This window comes from Papio anubis, chromosome 8 (assembly GCF_008728515.1).
Source record: "Papio anubis isolate 15944 chromosome 8, Panubis1.0, whole genome shotgun sequence".
NCBI classification, from domain to species: Eukaryota; Metazoa; Chordata; class Mammalia; order Primates; family Cercopithecidae; genus Papio; species Papio anubis.
Genome location: NC_044983.1, coordinates 54,220,561 through 54,240,970, shown reverse-complemented (window position 1 = coordinate 54,240,970; position 20,410 = coordinate 54,220,561). Strand labels below are relative to the sequence as shown.

General features: G+C 36.3%; 2 protein-coding genes across 9 annotated transcripts in view; one reads left to right on the top strand and one right to left on the bottom strand.

Annotated features, from left to right (window-relative positions):
- The window catches only part of NSMAF (neutral sphingomyelinase activation associated factor), a 77,737-nt gene extending 71,483 nt beyond the window's left edge, over positions 1-6,254 (top strand). Inside the window, 6 exon segments of the mRNA XM_009213075.4 lie at positions 344-467; positions 1,722-1,805; positions 2,827-2,977; positions 3,445-3,547; positions 3,685-3,794; positions 5,556-6,254. Coding sequence (XP_009211339.2) covers positions 344-467; positions 1,722-1,805; positions 2,827-2,977; positions 3,445-3,547; positions 3,685-3,794; positions 5,556-5,650 — 667 coding nt within the window. The 3' untranslated portion in view covers positions 5,651-6,254.
- A 642-nt stretch (positions 6,255-6,896) lies between these two features.
- Positions 6,897-20,410, bottom strand: part of SDCBP (syndecan binding protein) — a 30,845-nt gene continuing 17,331 nt past the window's right edge. For 2 of the 8 annotated variants that reach the window (XM_003902786.5, XM_009213077.2), the window contains exons 3-9: positions 19,453-19,531; positions 18,096-18,205; positions 14,038-14,199; positions 11,919-12,094; positions 10,309-10,480; positions 9,451-9,542; positions 6,897-8,053 (exon numbers count right to left, since the gene is read on the bottom strand). In XM_003902786.5, the coding sequence (XP_003902835.2) occupies positions 7,999-8,053; positions 9,451-9,542; positions 10,309-10,480; positions 11,919-12,094; positions 14,038-14,199; positions 18,096-18,205; positions 19,453-19,531 (846 nt within the window). In that variant the 3' untranslated portion in view covers positions 6,897-7,998. The other 6 variants (XM_009213080.4, XM_009213081.2, XM_021942353.2 and 3 more) reach the window with 4 other exon arrangements.

Here is a 20,410-nt window from a genome sequence, read left to right as displayed (position 1 = left end):
CCTGGATACAGCACTGTTTTCTAAAGGGAACAAATATTAGAGATGAGGACAGTATGGTTGGATTGGAATATGATTACTTGAATTGAATAACTTCTACAATTGGAGTCTGTTTTTCTCTAAGTTTTAAATTGAGGTCAAAACACAAATGAGCCAGACATGGAAATTTCTAATTTTAAATTCAAATTTTGAATATTTTGATTTAGTAATTTGAGAACAAGCAATTTGTAATTCTAGTGAGCCTTAGTAAGTATAGAGTTAAAGAACGTAATGTTTCCTTAATATGTGTTTAAGAGCCTTAAAATTAAGCCAGACTACTGTTTTAATACTTCTCATTATCTTTTAGCTATTTTTATTCCATAGCATTTGGAAGACGCCAGGACACATTAATGGGACATGATGATGCTGTTAGTAAGATCTGTTGGCATGACAACAGGCTATATTCTGCATCGTGGGACTCTACAGTGAAGGTTAATATATAATTTGAAAAAATTGTTTAACTTGGTGTGCTATATGGCATATATATAATTTGTAGCTTAAAATGTTTGTACATTCAGATATAAGCCACTCAACTACCTGTTGTTAATGTGTTCAGTCGCTTCACTCTTTTTCACAAAGCATGTGATATGTAAGGATATTGAATGTTATTGCCTGTGTTTAAAAAGTATATATAAACTATATTTATGTATTTACTTACATATATTATTTATATTTAAAATACAATATCTGTTAAATATTACATATATATTTTTCTTTATATAATAATATATATATTTCAAACATAGGCAGTAACAGTCAATATCCTTACATAGCACATACTTTGTGATATGTACATTCTTTTTATTTTTTATTTAAAAAAACACTTCTTTATTTTTTTTTTAGAGACAGTGTCTTGCTGTTACTGAGGCTGGGGCTAGAGTGCAGTGGTGGGAATTATAGCCACTTCTTAATAGGAAGTTTATCATTATTTCTGTACTGTATATTCCATTGTGGGGTGAATGGTCTAGCATTCATTCAATAGCGGAGTTAGAAGAAATGTATAGTAGCAGCCCCTTTCATCTGCCATGATCAGAACGGATTATAGTTAATTAGACAATGTCAAGTTAAAGTGGGGAATCATTAAAAGACACATTTTATTTAAACTTAAAATATCTGAGTTCACATTCATTCACCATTCTTTCGATGCAGGACTGTGTTCGGTTTTTTCTTTGGAATCTTACATAAACCACGCCAGCTTTCATTATTTTCAGTTTCTATTTTGTGTTGGTGTAAAAGAAAGCAAGAACCTAAAATTGTTAGAATTCCTCCAGGAGTTTTTCAGAAATTTTTCTTCCATTCTTGTAGATAAGTTTATTTGCCTGTCTCTATTTTTAGTTATTTTGGGGGTAACATCCTTTTTGGTCTTCTTGAAACATTAATAGTGTTCTCAAAACACTGTAACACTTCTACACTCATATTTCCTTAGTTCACATACTGAAGTCACATGATTACAGCAGCTAGTGCAGGTGATAGAAACACACAGGCACAAACAAGGGACGGTAAGCAAGCACGTGCTGGTGGGGAAAAGTGCAGGCATAGGGAGGAGGAGCTGGAGCACTGTGCAGCTTAACTTTATTGGCAAGTCTGTTAAATGGAAATTGAGCAGAGGAGATTTTCTTGAATGCACTAGAAATGACTTTATGTTAGATGTTTGAAAATACCTTCTGCAATATGTTCCATCCTAGGTGTGGTCTGGTGTTCCTGCGGAGATGCCAGGCACCAAAAGACACCACTTTGACTTGCTGGCTGAGCTGGAACATGATGTCAGTGTGAGTACCAGCAACAAACTGCAGAAAACTGACCTTAAAAGTCTAGGGGTTGGGCTGGAAGAAGGTTTTTGGTTTTGTTGATGTTGTTTTGCTTTATTTGGTTAATGGAAGATTATAGGCTAAATCTCAGTTTGGTGTTGACTTTTTAGGTTTCCAAGTCTACTTGGTTTTGTTTTTTCCTCCAATTTACTTCTTTGCACATTTCCCTGAGAATTAGCTACCATCCAACTAGAATTCTAAAATAATAGTTTCTGAGCAGGACGTTGAATATTTGGGTACCCTCAAACTCTTTAGGGCAACAAGATAGGGCCTATGATCCTTCATGTTTTCTGATCCAGACGGTGGAAGGGGACCATCTGTCCAGGAGACACCCATCCAACAGTGGGGGACAGTGACCAGCTGTCTGCGGTGGTCAAGTGCATGCAGCCTGTTGGCACTCTGCCAACAGGCACTCAGTTCTCACTTGCTCTGTTTTCTCCGGGTCACACTGCTGCATCTTACGCTGTAATTGACAGTACTGCCTTTTCTCTAAGTTGTGAACTGATGCCTAATTTCCATGGTCTTCAGATTAGCTGAGTTTGAGAAATATTTAGTATGCAATTCATGATGATACGCAAGCATAGCCTCGAGAGATTCCCCCACTCCCACGAAACCCTCAAATAATCATGGACTGGCTGTGCTTCAGGCAGTTTGGTGCCTCACTATAATTTATTATTCATAGAGTTATCTTTCTGAGACTGTCAGTTTTAAGCTATTTTAAAACAGCATTACATTTACTCTAGCAATACTTCATTTTCATTTTTTCTTGTATTCACTAGCTTATAAAGAATTTAATTTCATTTTTTAAATGTTATTAATCAGTAGGATGATGCTGAAATATATCTGCATTAGCAACATCAGCACACTGCACAATAGAGTTTAATTTATATCATGATGACTACATATTTGAATCAGACTAGAGAAACATAGCTAATGACCACAAATCTAAATGGAATATGTATCAATGTGTTTTCTTCCTTAGGTAGATACAATCAGTTTAAATCCTGCAAGCACACTGTTAGTTTCCGGCACCAAAGAAGGCACTGTGAATATTTGGGACCTCACAACGGCCACCTTAATGCACCAGATTCCATGCCATTCAGGGATTGTATGTGACACTGCTTTTAGCCCAGGTAGATATTATCCTTTTTAAAACAGATAATACTAGGTAAATTGGAATGTTGACATAAACAATATTGTTACTTTTGAAATAAACAATTAAAATTTACAAAGAAAAACACTATCTGCTGGTAAAAGAGGTTTTGCCAATAGCTAACACTGCTTTATGCCAGGGTACAGTATACTTGTGGCATCTGCATCAGGTAGAAAAGCAGAATTGGATATTTTTAATTCCTCAACTCATTAGAGAAATTAATTTATAAGATAACAATGAACTCATTGAGATAAAGGGTCATCTCATCCCTGCGTCTTGGAAAGAGCTGGAACCATTTCAAGGAGAGGATAGTCATTGCTTAAATACAAGGGTTTTGAAGAAAATGAATGTGGAGATTAGGCCACTGGACTCAGAAATAATATCCAGAATAATCTAAACCACATTCTGAAGCTGTCACTCATGTCTGAGTCTCACCTTGTGTTGCAGATAGCCGCCACGTCCTCAGCACAGGAGCAGATGGCTGTCTTAATGTCATTGATGTGCAGACAGGAATGCTCATCTCCTCCATGACATCAGATGAGCCCCAGAGGTATAGTTTGTGAGTTACCGGGGGCGAAGACATTTACAGACACGTTCATGATCACTTCATTTGGGCTTACAATGGCCAGTTTAATATAGTCCTTCTTTCATGATGAAGAAAGGACTATTTCTGAATCATTCTTGCAGGTGTTTTGTCTGGGATGGAAATTCCGTTTTATCTGGAAGTCAGTCTGGTGAACTGCTTGTTTGGGACCTTCTTGGAGCAAAAATCAGTGAGAGAATACAGGGCCACACAGGTAAGCAGCTACTGCGGTTGTCTTGATCTTTTTTCTCAAGATAATGAACTCAAGCCTGCCTTTTCCATCAGGGAACACACTTCTTGGGCAAAAAACACCCATGGTTTTCCGTGCTATAAACATGTCCCTGGAGCCTCTTGATTGGCCAGGTGCATCTCGTAGGTTACTCAGGATTTAGATTTATGTTAACAGGCATCAGACTCCAAAAAGGAAGTCTTTAACTTTCATATGGAGAATTAAAAACCACTGTAAAACTATAATTTTTTAAAAGATAATAGTATGATCTTAAATTTTTAGAATAGTAAAAAAAAAAGGGAAAAAAAAAAAAAAGAAAACCGCCAGGCGCGGTGGCTCAAGCCTGTAATCCCAGCACTTTGGGAGGCCGAGACGGGCGGATCACGAGGTCAGGAGATCGAGACCATCCTGGCTAACCCGGTGAAACCCCGTCTCTACTAAAAAATAACAAAAAATTAGCTGGGCGAGGTGGCGGGCGCCTGTAGTCCCAGCACTCGGGAGGCTGAGGCAGGAGAATGGCATAAACCCCGGAGGCGGAGCTTGCAGTGAGCTGAGATCCGGCCACTGCACTCCAGCCTGGGCGACAAAGCGAGACTCCGTCTCGAAAAAAAAAGAAGAAACCCAGAAACAATACAAAAGGAACTACGATGAAAATTAAGGCTTCTTTCTACCGCTGACTTCTACCTCCCAGTCCTCCTTACAGTACTTTATCAGTGTGTGTCCTGTGAATAAGAGAAGGTATATGTGTATAAAATTGTTTATGTGAAGTATAATATTAAACTTTTCCGGCCTTTTTTTTCATTTAGTAATATTTCTTGGAGATTCACTCGATTGCTTACAAATTCTTGCTTTCTGATCATTTGGAGGACTTGGTTTTTAATTCTTTTAGTGTCTCCTGTTACCCCTTGACTTCCCACTGTAAGCAGTAACTTCCTACCTTCATTCTCTTCCCTGTGTCACAACTTCATATGGTTATTTCTTCTTAAATGTACACCTTAAAAATTCTGGGGCAGGCTCAGTGGCTCAGGCCTGTAATGCCAGCACTTTGGGAAGCCAAGGTGGGAGGACTGCTTGAGGTCAAGAGTTTGAGACCAACCTTGGCAACATAGCAAAACCTCATCTCTACTAAAAATCAGAAATATTAGACAAGTGTGGTAGCACATGCCTGTGGTCCCAGCTACTTAAGAGGCTAAGACGGGAGGATAGCTTGAGCCCAGGAGATAGAGCCTGCAGTGAGCTTGATCATGCCACTGTACTCCAGCCTGGGTAAGAGCAAAAGCGAGACTGTTTCAAAAAAATGAAATTATTTGTGACTTTAGTTCTCTACTTAGAAACTTTAATGTCATTTGACCCCTTCCAGTGGAAAAGGAAATAAACCAATAACCTTACACCAATTCCCTACCTTTTCCTTCACATCTGTCTCCTAACTTTTCTCATGTTATACCTGTATTATACTTTGCCAAGGTATTTATTTGCATTCTGTGCTATATCCATAATTTCCAGTTGTTTTGGCTTTAGATTTACACTTAAATGGTTTATTATTCCTCACGAGATCTTTGTACCAAGCAATTATTTTTAATTTATTCAAGGGTTTTATTATAGGAAGAAGACAAGAAAAAAATAGAACTTACTTCACTTGTTTAATAAATGAATAATAGCAAAGCAAGAGTAAGCATCAGAGTAAAGTTTATCTTTGGGTGCCTCCTGGTCAGCTTCCTACCTAACCAAAATGTCTGTTTCTCTCAGGTGCTGTGACATGTATATGGATGAATGAACAGTGTAGCAGTATCATCACAGGCGGGGAAGACAGACAAATTATTTTCTGGAAATTGCAGTATTAAGTGCCTTTTCCTCTCCTGAATATTAAGTTGAACTCTATTTAATGCATTTGTAAACCAAACTTTTAAACGGACTGGTGAATGTGCAATGCTAGTAATTAGAAGTTTTACCACATGGAAAATTTGTGGTTTTAAACTTTCTAAATCATGGTGACTTTGTTGAAAGCCATTAGTTGCCATTCTCTTAAGGCAGATAAAATGTGGCAGTGCTAGGGAAAACATGTTACATTGTAAGGCAGATGATCATCCCTGTATGATGATTGTCAGAAGACAGGACTGGGTAGCAGAGAACAGCTAAGAGATAAATTGGGCTAGGGAAACTTGTCAGAAAGCACTGAACAATTAAGAATTTTCCAAGAAAATGTGCAGTATTCTCTGCTACTTCTGAATCTGTTTTGTCTTCCTAATCTATCACAATTGCTACCCATCGGGTTTTGGGTGTATGTTTTCATAGAGTGGTTACTTTCTATAATGCTGTACCCAGATTCTAAGAACCTGGAGGATTAGCAGTTCTTATAACAGTAAGTTTACTGTGTATAGGAACGGTTTGTATTTCATTATAGCTATTCATCTTTTCTACATTAAAAATATTTTTCTCTAAAGAAAACTGTTTTCATTTTATTTAAGTAACTTAAGACTAGTGTTTTTAAGACCATAGATCTAGAATCATCTTCTAGAAAACCATATTTAGTGATATGAATGTAATTCCATTACTTTTGAAATTATCTTCAGACTCAGGTAGATAATCCAGTATTTTTTTCGCTTCTAAATTTCAAACAAGGTAAGCTGTATAGCAGTAGCAGATTTTTATATTCAACCTCTGAACCATGGTTAGTTGTGCGACTTATTGTTTCTGTACTCTTTAAAAACACTGTTGTATCTTACAAGTAGTATGATATAGGAGAAAAAACTTGAGTCAGACCACACTAATAGAATTTTCAAAGTCAGTTTCAAGTGTTATTAAGTATTATCTGGTCTCAGGTATTGCTAGGGACAGTCAGTAGCCTCAATGAGTTCCTGCTGCATGGCAGGGGTGAACCAGCTCTCTTGGCCCTGGTAATCTGGGGTTCCCAGCTGGAAGCAATTTTCCTGACACTCAGTCTCAGCACTGTGAGCTGTTCTTAGGGCCCCTGAATGTCAGCTTGTTCTGGGAAATGATGTCTCCCATAGCTGAAAGTGAATTTCACCTGCCTATCTTCTAGATCATGCATAAGTTTGGTGAAAGCAAATGATGCAGTAACAGACAGACTAAAATGTAACTTTATGTATACATATTTAATTAGAATAGACATAAACCAAAAAGAAGAAAAAAGTCAGGATAAAATGTCACTATCATTTTGTTTGCAAGGAGTCAGGAAATGGAACAAGTTACCAGAAAAATATTCTAAGACCATCCCAAAGTAGCTAGGTTACATAATCTTAAGAGTCAAATGCCAAAATTAAGTATTATACCACTTAATCCACAAATGAACAAAAGAGGAGTCAAAAGTTTATCCTGTTTAGTGTAATAACTTTTACATTAAATATATAGTGATTCACTTCTCACAAAGTGGTACTGGCAACTTTTAGAAGAAGTTTCCATAATGCATTGACTAAAAAATCTCAAAAACAACTAAGCAACTATGCTATAGCTCAGTAAGTACCATTAAACTGTTCTGGGCTAGTGTACATTTCAGGTTAATAGAGAACTACATTTTGGGTTTTAGAAAGGCAGCAATAATTATATTTTGGCTTTTAGTCTAGATGCTTAACATAGTTAAGGCGACAGTTTAAGCATATTAAATGAAGGTAGTTAAAATTTAAGAATCATCACAATCTCTTGCAACCTACATACACTGTTTAATGCTTACATGGAATGAAACCAGTGTTCTTAATTGGCATTTTACACACACACAGAATTTTTTTAAAAAATCAAAGGCAATCATTCTAAATGTACTATGGTAGCATGTTAAAAATGCAAATATGCTATAGAACTAAAGTAATATGAACAGCACTACTCATTACCTAGGAGAAAGGTGACTGGTTTTCACACAAAGCTAAGCCTGTATCAGTCATCCTAATCACAATGGCTTATAAAAGCATCAGGTTTCCAGTAGAGAAACTATTCTAGGAAAGTCAGTAAATCTCTTGAAAGTTTCACATCTGTAAAACCAGGATAAGGCTACAACTATTTTGAAATCTGAACAAGGTATCAGATGAAAATAGTAAGATTCCCAGCCATAATGTAAGATAGAAAGGTCCTCATGCAGCATATGCTTGCTGGCTCCGGGAAAGCTTCATGTGCATAATACAGAAGTTGCCAAAGAAGGAAACTGGAGACGTTCAGCTACATTTCCATGGTGCTGTGAATTTTAAACCTCAGGAATGGTGTGGTCCATTAGGCTTTTCATGATGCTTGGTGCCATCCTACAAGAGAGGTGCTTTTATTATATACTGAGATTCTGTTCCCCCCCGCCCCGAAAATGCTATGTTAATCCAAGAAAATTCCCAATTCCAATTTAGCACCTGTTAGCATCAAATGTGAATGGAGAGAAGGGAAAGATCTTTTAAATGAGTCCAGAAGCATCTCTGGTAATCTAGTTGTTGACAGACCCTCAGTGGGAAAGGCTATCTGTATTTGGCTAGAGAAGTTAGGATACAAATGAATTCTTGTACATTAAACCTGGTGATTTTTTTTTTTTTTTTTTTTTTTTTTTGAGGCGGAGTCTGGCTCTCTTGCCCAGGCTGGAGTGCAGTGGCCGGATCTCAGCTCACTGCAAGCTCCGCCTCCTGGGTTCACGCCATTCTCCTGCCTCAGCCTCCCGAGTAGCTGGGACTACAGGTGCCCACCACCTTGCTCGGCTAGTTTTTTGTATTTTTTAGTAGAGACGGGGTTTCACTGTGTTAGCCAGGATGGTCTCGATCTCCTGACCTCGTGATCCGCCCGTCTCGGCCTCCCAAAGTGCTGGGATTACAGGCTTGAGCCACCGCGCCCGGCCTAACCTGGTGATTTTTAAAAAACAGAAAATGACAAGGCTGTGATGAGTTGGGGTAGAGGGATCCATCAGTGATTTAAGAAAAGAGAACCTTAGAACAATTAGTCATGACAATAACTCCTTTTTACCCCCTCGAAGCGTAGGGAGGTGCATTCTATCCAGAAGCCAACATAAAAATTTCATTACAATGGTTATGTTTATGAATCTTTTAAATCTCATTTTCACATGCACGATAGAGGTTCTGAAAGAAGGATTCCAAGCTGGCTTGACAAAAACAGCTATGGTAGATGCTAGGATACGAAAAGCTGTAGAGAAGTAACCTTGTTGCCTCTTTTCATTTCTGATCACTTGGCTTTCTAATCCTCAGTTCCTGAGCACAGATAGCACCAACACACCACACATGTCTATCTGCTTCCTGAGATTCTGGAGAGAAGGGAAACTTACTCCTAGCATTCCACCAGCAAGAATTCTCCATTACGAACCACTACAACTATATTTATACTGAGCAGAGGAGTGGTAGGCAGTACAACTGCAGTCAATTGTACTGCAAATTGAAAGCTAAAAGCATGCCACTTTTCCTTGCATTCTTTTCTTCTACCAGGCAATATCAAAACTGAGGAAAGTATATGTGGATTTTATTCCATACTTGGGAAGTTGTAAGAGCTCATCCTTACCAACTCCGCTGACTTAAATAACTTACTTCAAATTTCTAGATAAACACCAGTATTCATTCCTTAGGTAAAAGACCCAAAGGGCTGAGAATTAAACTATAGTGCTTACATTAAGTCACACGACCATATGCATTAAGTTGAGGAATTGTTTACTTACCGCTTAATAATATGTTCAAAGATAAAAGCAGGCATGATTGTAATAGTAACTACAGTCCCAGATGTTGATAGTATGTCTGCAATTTGAGAGTCCTGATAAAAACACATATTAAAAATCAATTCCACAGAGGCTTTATTTAATAAATACAAAATTATGCCAGTCTTGGTAAAGAAATACAAAATATATGTCCTGTTATGTTCTGTTAAGATCTCTAAAATCCTGCTTGGTATTTCTAATTTTTTTCTAGTATTTCTTACCAAGTTTAATTGTACACTATTTTACAGCTAGTAACCAGTTTGCTTAAGTAAACTGAGTTGGATATTTTAGTCAAAAAAAACCCTTTTCCTTTCTGAATATTAAATAATTTTCCCCATATACAATACTACCATCTCCTCTTAGTTAACTGTGTATTCTAAATCAAAGTCTACGAAATGAGGAGGTCATGCTTAAAACTTTTTGACCTTAAGACAGACTTATTTAGGAATTTGTGGAGGAGAAAAACTATAAAAATAAAGTATTAATATGAACCAAAACTATTATTCATTTCCTTGTATTCCTGGATTGAGAAATGTTGGGCAACTATTCATTTAGAATGTCATAAAAATCTTTGTTGCCCATATTTCCACAGAATTCTAGTGTGAGGTACTTCTGAAATCATTGATTCCACCCCCCTTGTTATAGGAACTGTAGTTCTAGATAACAGCCCAAATAATTCCCGTGACTGGCTAGAGCAAGAACCCAGGCCCCACATTCCCCATCTCCCACCTAAGTCACTGAAAACAGCACCACCTAAATACAGTCAAAAGACAGACATTTTCTAAAACTGCAGCAGAACATGGCACAAAGTCTATTCCTTACCTTCAATCCAATGACATTCTGTCCATTGATTTCACAGATGTTATGTTCTGTGAGAAGACCATTTCTGGCTGCAGAGCTATCTTTCACTATGGATGTTATTTTTCCATTTTTAAAGATAAAACCAACATGTCCAGTGCTATCCTTATGCATGGTAATCGTCCGTTCAAAGGGCCTACAAACATAATGGGTTATATTAAAAACTTAATTCTAAGGTAAACATTTTAATGGATTTCATATACCATAAATGTTGCCATATTGGATACTTTTATAATAAACACTGTTTCTAATAAGAGCAACTTACAGCTCTGATGTTATACATTCACAGAACATCTTTGTGTAAAAGTTTTTTTTAAGTTTATTCATTATGGTTTGACTGATTTACTAATCAACATTTCCTTCTTTAAGTATCAAAGACAACTGCTTTATATGGTTTTATCAATGTTTTTCCTTTATAATTAATCAGACTTTACAGCATTAAGAAAAAGATAAGCTTTTTAACTAAATCACAGTGGTAAAAATAATTTTTATTTTTTATTAACTTTTGGTATTTTCTACAGCCAAATCATATTTAGGAACTATTTCTTTTGTTTAAAACCTCTAAAATATTTCTCACAACTTGACTTTGAAAATTTTATACACTGCTATATTTGAAAAGAAAAACTAGAGCAGCAGTAAGACGTTAAGTTCCTCAAGCCCCTTTGGAAAGGAAGGCATGCAGCTATTATTAAAAGGCATCCAGCTGTCCCTCTAAAGTTGTTACACCAGTTACGTTTGCTTGATTCTCTATAAACTCTGTTATCATGTTATCATAAGGGTTTTATGATAAACTTGTGTTTACAATATTAAATTCAGAAGAGGCATTTCTTCCTGTTAGTACAACTTACTCTTTGAAACTCTGCTTATAGTAAAAAGGACATTCATCTGAAACATTTACTAAATACCTAAACTGAATGAGCAACTGGAAACACAAAGATAAAACAGAAGTTTCACTGAGAAGGAACAAAAACTCAAAAGCTTACTATAGCAATGTGATATAGGTCTACCCTTAATTGAGTAAGGAGTAGACAAGAAAATAAATGGAGGCCCCTGTTTCATGTGCTAAATGTTTAAGGTCTAAGTGAATGAGCTGCTAAACAGAATATTCCATGTTCTTGGAAACTACTGCTTCATAACTACCCAAAAGTCTTGATAACGGTTTTCAGAACTCCCACACTACTTGGAAGTCTGCATGGGCTGTGACCCTCACAATGAGGGACCACTGTGATAGTATGTCTGCAATTTGAGAGTCCTGATAAAACTAGGCCAGATGTATCTAAGCACTAAGTCGGAAAGTGAGCTCAGAGACACCGTGCTACTCAGTTACTTCTCCAACATACATTTTCTATTTTCTAGAGAGATTTGTCCTATAAATTCTGAAATAAGGTATCATATCAGAATGCTTTAAAAACAAACAAACAAACAGTCTGCACCACACAGCTGCAAGACTGTAAGGCTCATCAATAACATTTTATCATTTTCTGCAACAAAATAATACATTCACAGACTCTGAAAGCCCAAAAAAATGGAAAACTAGTATTGATTTTCATTTGAGCTGTTTAGTAACAGCTTACCTGTCACGAATGGTCATGGTAATCTTCTCTCCAAAAGCCTGTTTGAGCACCTTGTGCGCTTTATCTGAGCTCCACCCTGCACAGTTTTCACCATTGATCTGGAGTACTTGGTCCCCAAATCTCAGACCAACCAATGAGGCTGGAGAATTAGCCTGGACTAGCTGAACAAATATACCCTAGATAATAAGAAAATAATTTTCGTCATTTACCACTACTATGATACGGTTTAAAATGCTGGAAAATTAGGAAACAACTGTTTGTTAAAAACTCTACCTTAGTGATTTAAAAAAAAAAAAAAAGGAAAAACTATAGGAGTCTATCCAGTTATCAACTCAAAAGAAACTGAAAAATTTATCAAGACAGTAACTCCAAAGAATACGGCAAAAAAGTGAGATTTCAATGGCAATTTTTATACCAAATCATAACCCACCTGACCAACCACAATCCCCCCTTTCAACTTGGAATACAAAACTAAGGAAAATAGAGTGGGACAACTTTAATAAATGCAAGTGTCTAATGAGTCTAATACCAGATTATCAGTCCATAATCATATTTAGGGGAAAAGCAAGTCACATATTAAAAAGTTTGGTGAGTTCTTTTACAGCTTAATAAATGACAGTTTAAGGTCATAATTCTACCTTTTGAGCTGAAACATTCCTTTACCCATTGGCTAAATTGTGTATAATCAAGTAAGATTAAAGTTTGTCAGACTAAAAAGATGGGCATATTAAATCCACATGCACAGGCTTATAAAGAACACACAAATAAATACAGAAAACTCAAGTACTGTTAACAAATAACTACTTACATGGATATTTTTACTTACGTAAAAATCAGAAGTTGAACAAAATATAAATAGATAAGTATAAAAGAAGAATAAGCCTGGTAAATAAAATGTAAGTGCATCTACCTCAATCCTAAGCTAGGTCACATATTTCTATCACGCATCTGTTACATTGTAGAGTGATAAGCAAGAACTAGGTAGCACCCCATATAAGAAAAAATGCCCTTTGGCCAAGTGAACAAATCCACTGCAAGTATTTCCTACAGTGGGGCCAAGGGGCCTATGAAAAGTATCTTTTCTCTTTAGGACAGAGGAAAGAACACAAGAGCAATCCTGGCGGAAGGGGCAGCAGTATTCTCTATTCCCTGAAGATTTTGGAGAAAGGGCAGCAAAGTCAGAGCATCCCAACCAAGCACACAGATGTACTTTGAATAAGATACAAGTGAGCAAGGCCATCATCGATGGCCTCCGCCCCCTGGGTGGGCAGGCAGGGTTGGGGCTTCCTGCCAAGATCAGCCTCCTCCATTTACAGCAGTGCACCACACTTACCATTTTCTGTGTTGAAAGGCTGGATGCACTAAGCTACAGATGTATGACTGAAACTGAATCCAATAAGGTAATGGCTGAAACTGTAAATTGGGGTAAAGACTCAGCATGTCCTTAACAATTCTGAATGGTTCCTCAGAGAGTAACCCTGTTTCATATATTCAGTATATTAAGGTGAGAGGTAATTATAAAGTAATGGCTGCCCTAATTAGAAAGAAACTTTAACTCAAAAAACTCAAAAAATGACCTATTAAATTCAAATATGAAGGATGTTAATAACAAATCTGCAAAAACCACCTCACAAGTTAAATACTGATCATTTGGTTTAAAAATGCGCACACACCTGGGAGGCGGAGGTTGCAGTGAGTCAAGATCGCGCCACTGCACTGCAGCCTGGCGACAGTGCGAGACTGTGTCTCAAAAAAAAAAAAAAAAAAAGGCACACCGACATTGACTATTATTGGTCAGTTTTTTCTTAACCTTCACATCTGCTCTATTTAATTGCCACAATTCTATTATACAAAGTACATTATATGTAGGCCAGTGAAATGTATTCCAGTTAGAATATTCAGAAAAGAAAAACATCTTTCAAAGTAATGTGGTTGGAAGTCCCAACTATGCCTCTGCAAAACAGAACGTCCCCAACTGAACAAATTTAAGTCAGTAGATTTAAAATATTCTCAACAGATGCACTATTATAATTAAAGCATTTCCATTTCAAATTATTTTAACGTTAATCAATTATGTAAGATATTTAGACAAATTCAAATAGGTATTTAAAATACTTACATTATCTATTGATTTAAGCCTGAGTCCAATTTTTCCATCTTGATCCTTACACAAAATGACTTCACGAATCCCTTGCTTAATTTCTGCTCTACGAATTCCAACATCATTACCAGTTACAGGAGCCACCATATAGTTCACACTGGAAGGTCTTGCTACCAACTGCTGACAAAACCGTATACAATGTGTCAATATTTAGAAACACTCTCCTTGAAAAGAACAATGATAATTAACTGGGCAATCCACAAATAATTTCCTTCAGATAAAGTTTAATGTCTATGAAAATGGCACTGGCTCTATTACTAATTCTTCACTAACTTATTCCCACACATATCATCTCTAACAGATTCAATGACTCTCTCTTGTCCTTTGAATTCACTGGCATTTGTTTCACCGGTATATTGGCTTGTCTTCATCTCAAATGTATTATCTTTGAACTTAAAGGCCATATACTTTTGAAATATTTTCCAAACGGTTCTTTATGTCACGATCTTTGACAATCTGCTTATCCTTTCAGAATTTCCAAACAAGAGGCAAACTTCTTACCTCAGTGTTACTGGGAGGATTAAATGAAAAGTGCATGGGCACTGGCACACAAAAGAGAGTCAACTATTATGTCTCCTCCCCTCTAATAACCATCTATTATTATGATTAACAAATCATATGCACAAACCAGAATGCTCCAGAATACCTACATTAGGGACCTGTATCAGGTACCATGTTACAAGTTTCTAATTTTTCAAGTTTTCCTAACCAAAACTGGTGTCTTATTTTAAGTGGAACCTTTCCCCAACCAAAAAGGAAATGGAACAATATTAGGCCATTAAAAAGAGGAAATCCTGCCATTTGGACAACATGAATAAACATAGAGAATATTATTCCAAGTGAAATAAGCCAGACACAGAAAGACAAGTACCGTCTGGGTCTCACTTATACGTGGAATCTGAAAAGAGTCAAACTCACAGAAGTAGAGACTAGAAGGGAGGTTGTCAGGGGCTGGGGGTGGGCAGGGCAAAGAATGAGAAAATGTTGGTCAAAGTGTACAAATTTTCAGTTATGAGTACGTTCTACAGATCTAATATATAGCATAGTAACTATAGTTAATAATACTGTACTGTATACTTGAAATTTGCTAAGAGTACATCTTAAGTGTTCTCACCACACACCAAAAGAAATATAACTATGTGAGGTGACAGATATGTTAATAACCTTGACTGTGGTAATCATTTCACAATGTGTGTGTTTGTGTTTGTTTGTTTATCAATACATCAAGTTGTATTGAGATATACAGTTGAATATAAACAATTTTTATTTGTTAATTATACCTCAATAAATAGCTGGGGAGAGGAAGATCCGGATGGAACATCAAGAGAAGAAAAATAAAATATGTGAAATGAAAAATTCACTAGATATGAAGAGTTAACAGAAATCTCCAGCAACAAATTAATTTAAAATAAAACAGAAGAAAAAGAAAAGGTGGCGCACTGAAGAACCCTGGAGATGCAGACACAAAAAATGAAGGTTTAGGTCACCCTTCTAGGTATTAACTTTTTAAAAAAAAAGACCAGCTGAAGTATTGCCCAAGGGCAAAGGGATCTAAGCATCCATTTAGTGAACAAAGGAAGTTCTAAATTTTAACTACAGCCTCATGACCAGTTACTAAAATAAGATTCAGAGCAGCTATGACTCTCTTCTTTGTATTTGTATATTTCCTGTAAATACAGCAATTAATCTTTCTGTTCCTCTATACCTCCTTTTACCTTTATGTATGAATTGCTAGTAGTGGTTAACTTTACACTTTTGCCTTTAAATTAAAAATATTCTGTTGTGAATGTGAATACTTATAAGGATAATTAATATCATATAGTAATCAATACCATGACCACTGCCCAGAGATGGCCACATCAACTGGTATCATCCCTTTCTAGAGAAAGGGTGAGAGCAACTTCATTTATATCGAGGGGTACATGGCTTCATTTCGTACACCCCTGAGTTAAAAATGATTTTTATATTTTTAAAGATTATCAACAAAAAAACAAGAATATGTGATAAAGATCATAAGTGACCATGAAAGCCTAAGGTATTTATTATGAAGCCCTTTATAAAGTTTGCTGAACTCTGATTTTATGAAGAAGTTCATCTTTTAAGGAGAAAGTATAAAGTTATTGTTGTTGTCAAATGAAATTCAAGTATCTGTACAAGTGTGTGGATATACTGAGTAGTCAAAGGAGTAGGTGGTAACAGATATTAAGCTACTATTTGTCAGCTCCAAATCCACCCTTCTAGACTTTACTTGGTGATGCTGGGCCTAACTGTGCAAATTATAATTTTGTTTGTCAGTGACTGGAGTGACAAGCACCTCGTTCCTTCCTTTGTGCTTCCTGCTCCTGTCAGTACTGTGTAAGCCTGGCCCTTTACCCTGGCAGTAGCAGTTGGTTCCAGTCTGCAGCTTTTACTGACACTCCCAGAACCAGCCTCATTACAACCCCTCAGAGGCACCAGTAGTGTCCCCTCATTCAAAGTCTGAGTCCCAGCTCTGCGGGGCTCTTCCCTCAAGGTTCTAGGTTCTGCTAACTCCAGTCTCTCCTCTGTGTCATCCCAGTCCTAGGAGAAGTAGCTAGCTATCTGCAATTATGTTTTTTTCAATTTTTCAACCTCTTAAAATACCTACTATTATTTGTTTTCCCAACTGCATCACCACTAACACAAGTTTTCAATAAATATTTGGTAAATACATAAATGCTAGGTACTGTATATGCATTGGGATATGGCAACAAGACAGACACAGATTTAACTACAATTATAATAAGTGGTACAAAGTGCTATGGTCATAGCAATAACCTTAATAAAAGGTTATCAGATCCATTATAATTAAGCTAGAATATGGAGTCTAATTACATGGAGCTTTGGATTTCAAAAAGAATGTTAAAAGACTAAAGAGCAAAGGCTTGGCGCAGTGGCTCATGCCTGTAATCCCAGCACTCTGGCAGGTCGAGGCAGGTGGATCACCTGAAGTCAGGTGTTTGAGACCAGTGTGGTCAACATGGTGAAACCCGGTCTCTACTGAAAATACAAAAAATTAGCCGGGCATGGTGGCACGCGCTTGTAGTCCCAGCTACTTGGGAGGCTAAGGCAGGAGAATCACTTGAACCCAAGAGGCAGAGGTTGCAGTGAGCTGAGATCACACCATTGCACTCCAGCCTGGGTGACAGAGTGAGACTCCGTCTCAACAACGACAACAACAACAACAACAAAAAAGATTATGAGCAACAAAGATACGATAGACCTATATGTGTATTTCAGAATGATTAACTTAGCAACAGCTTAGTACCATCGAAATAAGTTACTAGAGGAAATTTAAGAGAGTACTATAATAATGAAGGCTAGAAGTATAGAAACCCTGAATATGGTTATAGTAGGACTAGAATGGATAAAAAACAGACAAAATGAATACAAGAAACAGAAACAGAATCAGGACTTAGTAAATGACTAAATGCAGAAGACAAAGGAAAATGAACTAGTAAAAGGTATCTGAATCTAAATCCTAATAAACTCAAAACAGTGTAGCACAAAATGAAGTAGACTATGTAAGAAACGATATCCAGGCCGGGCGCGGTGGCTCAAGCCTGTAATCCCAGCACTTTGGGAGGCCGAGACGGGCGGATCACGAGGTCAGGAGATCGAGACCATCCTGGTTAATATGGTGAAACCCCGTCTCTACTAAAAAGTACAAAAAAACTAGCCAGGCAAGGTGGCGGGCGCCTGTGGTCCCAGCTACTTGGGAGGCTGAGGCAGGAGAATGGCGTGAACCCGGGAGGCGGAGCTTGCAGTGAGCTGAGATCTGGCCACTGCACTCCAGCCTGGGCGACAGAGCAAAACTCCGTCTCAAAAAAAAAAAAAAAAAAAAAAAAAAGAAACGATATCCAAAAGGAAGTCTAAAATTTCTGCGAAGTGAGGTTCAATGCTATTGTATATTTTTGAGTTAGCCACAAACAGGAAAGCTTATATTAACATGTAAAGTATGGTTTTATATAATTCAAAATTAATTACACTGTACATACCCCCTGAAGTGGTGCACCAGAAACCACGGCCACATTTGCACGTATTTCTTCTTCATTTAAACTCAGCCCCATGTATTGAGACAGTTCCGGATATAGTTTGGGATAGAGATCTAATAAGTAAATGAATGAATGAATAAATTAAAAAGTACTTACAGAATACACAAAATGAAAACTTCTTTTATTATGGGCTTCTGCATATTAACGAAATTATACTTAAGTTATAAAATCTAGAATGAATTTAAAGTAGCAATTTGGAAAGGCATCTCCCCATCTCTGTAACCATTAGAAATGGAAAATACAGAAAATGTTTAAAATTCATAAAATATGAAGACATCTGAACTGAAACAACCAGATTCCTAAACACTCAAAAGTAGAAATAACTTTTCCAAATAAACTATCTTGCCTTTCCTGTTTCTTAAAATAAACCTACTTGATTAGGAATTTAGTAAGAATACCACTTACCAATTCAGAACAACTGACCAAAATATCTATTTGTCAAGTCAGCTACTTTATGATTCATTCTGTAAATAGGGCTATGGAATGATTCTTCTGAACAATCTTTTTTTGAAAGCTTGTAAATTTATTTAGTGTCTTATCAATTTTAATAATTTTAACCACATTCCAATGAAATCCTGCAAATGGTATTTTTAAATATTAACATTATTTCACTTGGTAGTAGTTATATATTATTTCCAAAAGCTCTTTTCTGCATGAGACTTAAATTATCTGTGACTTAAAATGAATTTTCTATGAGGCAAGGTTATAAACTGTTGTAAGACAAAATGACAGGCCACAAAATTTATTTAACACTTATTTTGTATCTTAAGTCATAGTATTTAGAAGCTCTGTCCTGAATCCCTCTGAACCTTGAAGAAAAAGGGACCAAAGACAGGATACAGAGAATGAATAAAGGCCTCAATATTTAAGAGGCTTCCCAAAGAGGAGGTGGTTGGAAATTTCAGAAGCTCCCATAGGAAAGACAGAAGACAATTCAGAAAGTTCAACAGCAGCAGCATGATGATAGTTCTTAAATGTGAATTCATAAAGTTCTTACATGTGAATTCATATATATAATTCATTCATAAATGAATCAGCCACATGTTAGGGATTTACAAGTCAGTCTAAAATCAATTTTCATTAAGCCATGAAATACATCCCCATATCCACAGTTCACTATCTTAATTAGAAAAAGGGTTATTTTTTGAAGTAAACTTTTTTTTCTTATTCATAACTATTTGAGCTTAACTACCAATTTTATGCAGCCTGTCAAGAAAAAAAAATCTTGGATTCCTTATTTGAGCAAAAGAAGATAACAATATTTCTGTTCACAGGGAATGAACTCAAAGTATAAACCTACTTCGATCTTGAGAGATAGGAGCAGAAGCTTCTGACAAAATTGCTGGATTGGCAGGGTTTGCAGAAAAAGCAGTTTGAGCCTGAAAAAGAAAAGAAGAAAATTGTAACAATACGCTATACTTACTTTATATACTTATATAATTTATAAGCTAAATCCACTACTTCCAAAAAGAAACTAAAACAATGAAGATTTATGTAAGAAAGTTTAATTTCAAATATGTCAGCAATACATTTTTTCAAAGGAAATCTGCAAATCAAAATTATATTTGATATTCTAAATACTTTTAAGGCTATCACAAAAAAATTGTAGAAGTACTATTCTACATGTCTTATAACCAGTATTTCATAGTGCTGCCACAATAAATATTTTCAAAGTGCATTCTAAAATGGATAAATTTTACATTTTCATTATTCTTTTACTAATTAGTCCAAGTAAAAATATTTTATTTGCATAAGAAAAAAGCATACCCATACTCATATAAAAAGTGACATATCAGAAAAACACCTAAAAAATAAATACTAAGTTGCTAATATTTACAATTTTAGCATGTCCCACTGAAATCATCTTCATCGCAGCAAGTATAGCAAGGGATTTATGCTAAACACTTTTAGAATATCAGAAATTATGAAATTAGCACAGTTTATCACTGACATAAATGGATGATGACAAGGTAATATAATTTGTAACTGTTAAACTTGCCAAAACCATTCTGACACACTCTGACACTCTAGCATTTATCAGTGCTATTCATGCCCAAGTATCCACTTCTCAGGACTGCCTCGATGGCCTATATCATATGAAGTATTTCACTGATGGAAATACTTTATCCTTTACCATTAGATCTGACTTTCTGAAATAGCTATATGTCATTAGAGACAAGTTTGGTAATAAGTTGTATGACCAATCTCTACCAACTTTTTACTTTATTGGAAACGTGTAATTTTAAAAATGAAGTTCA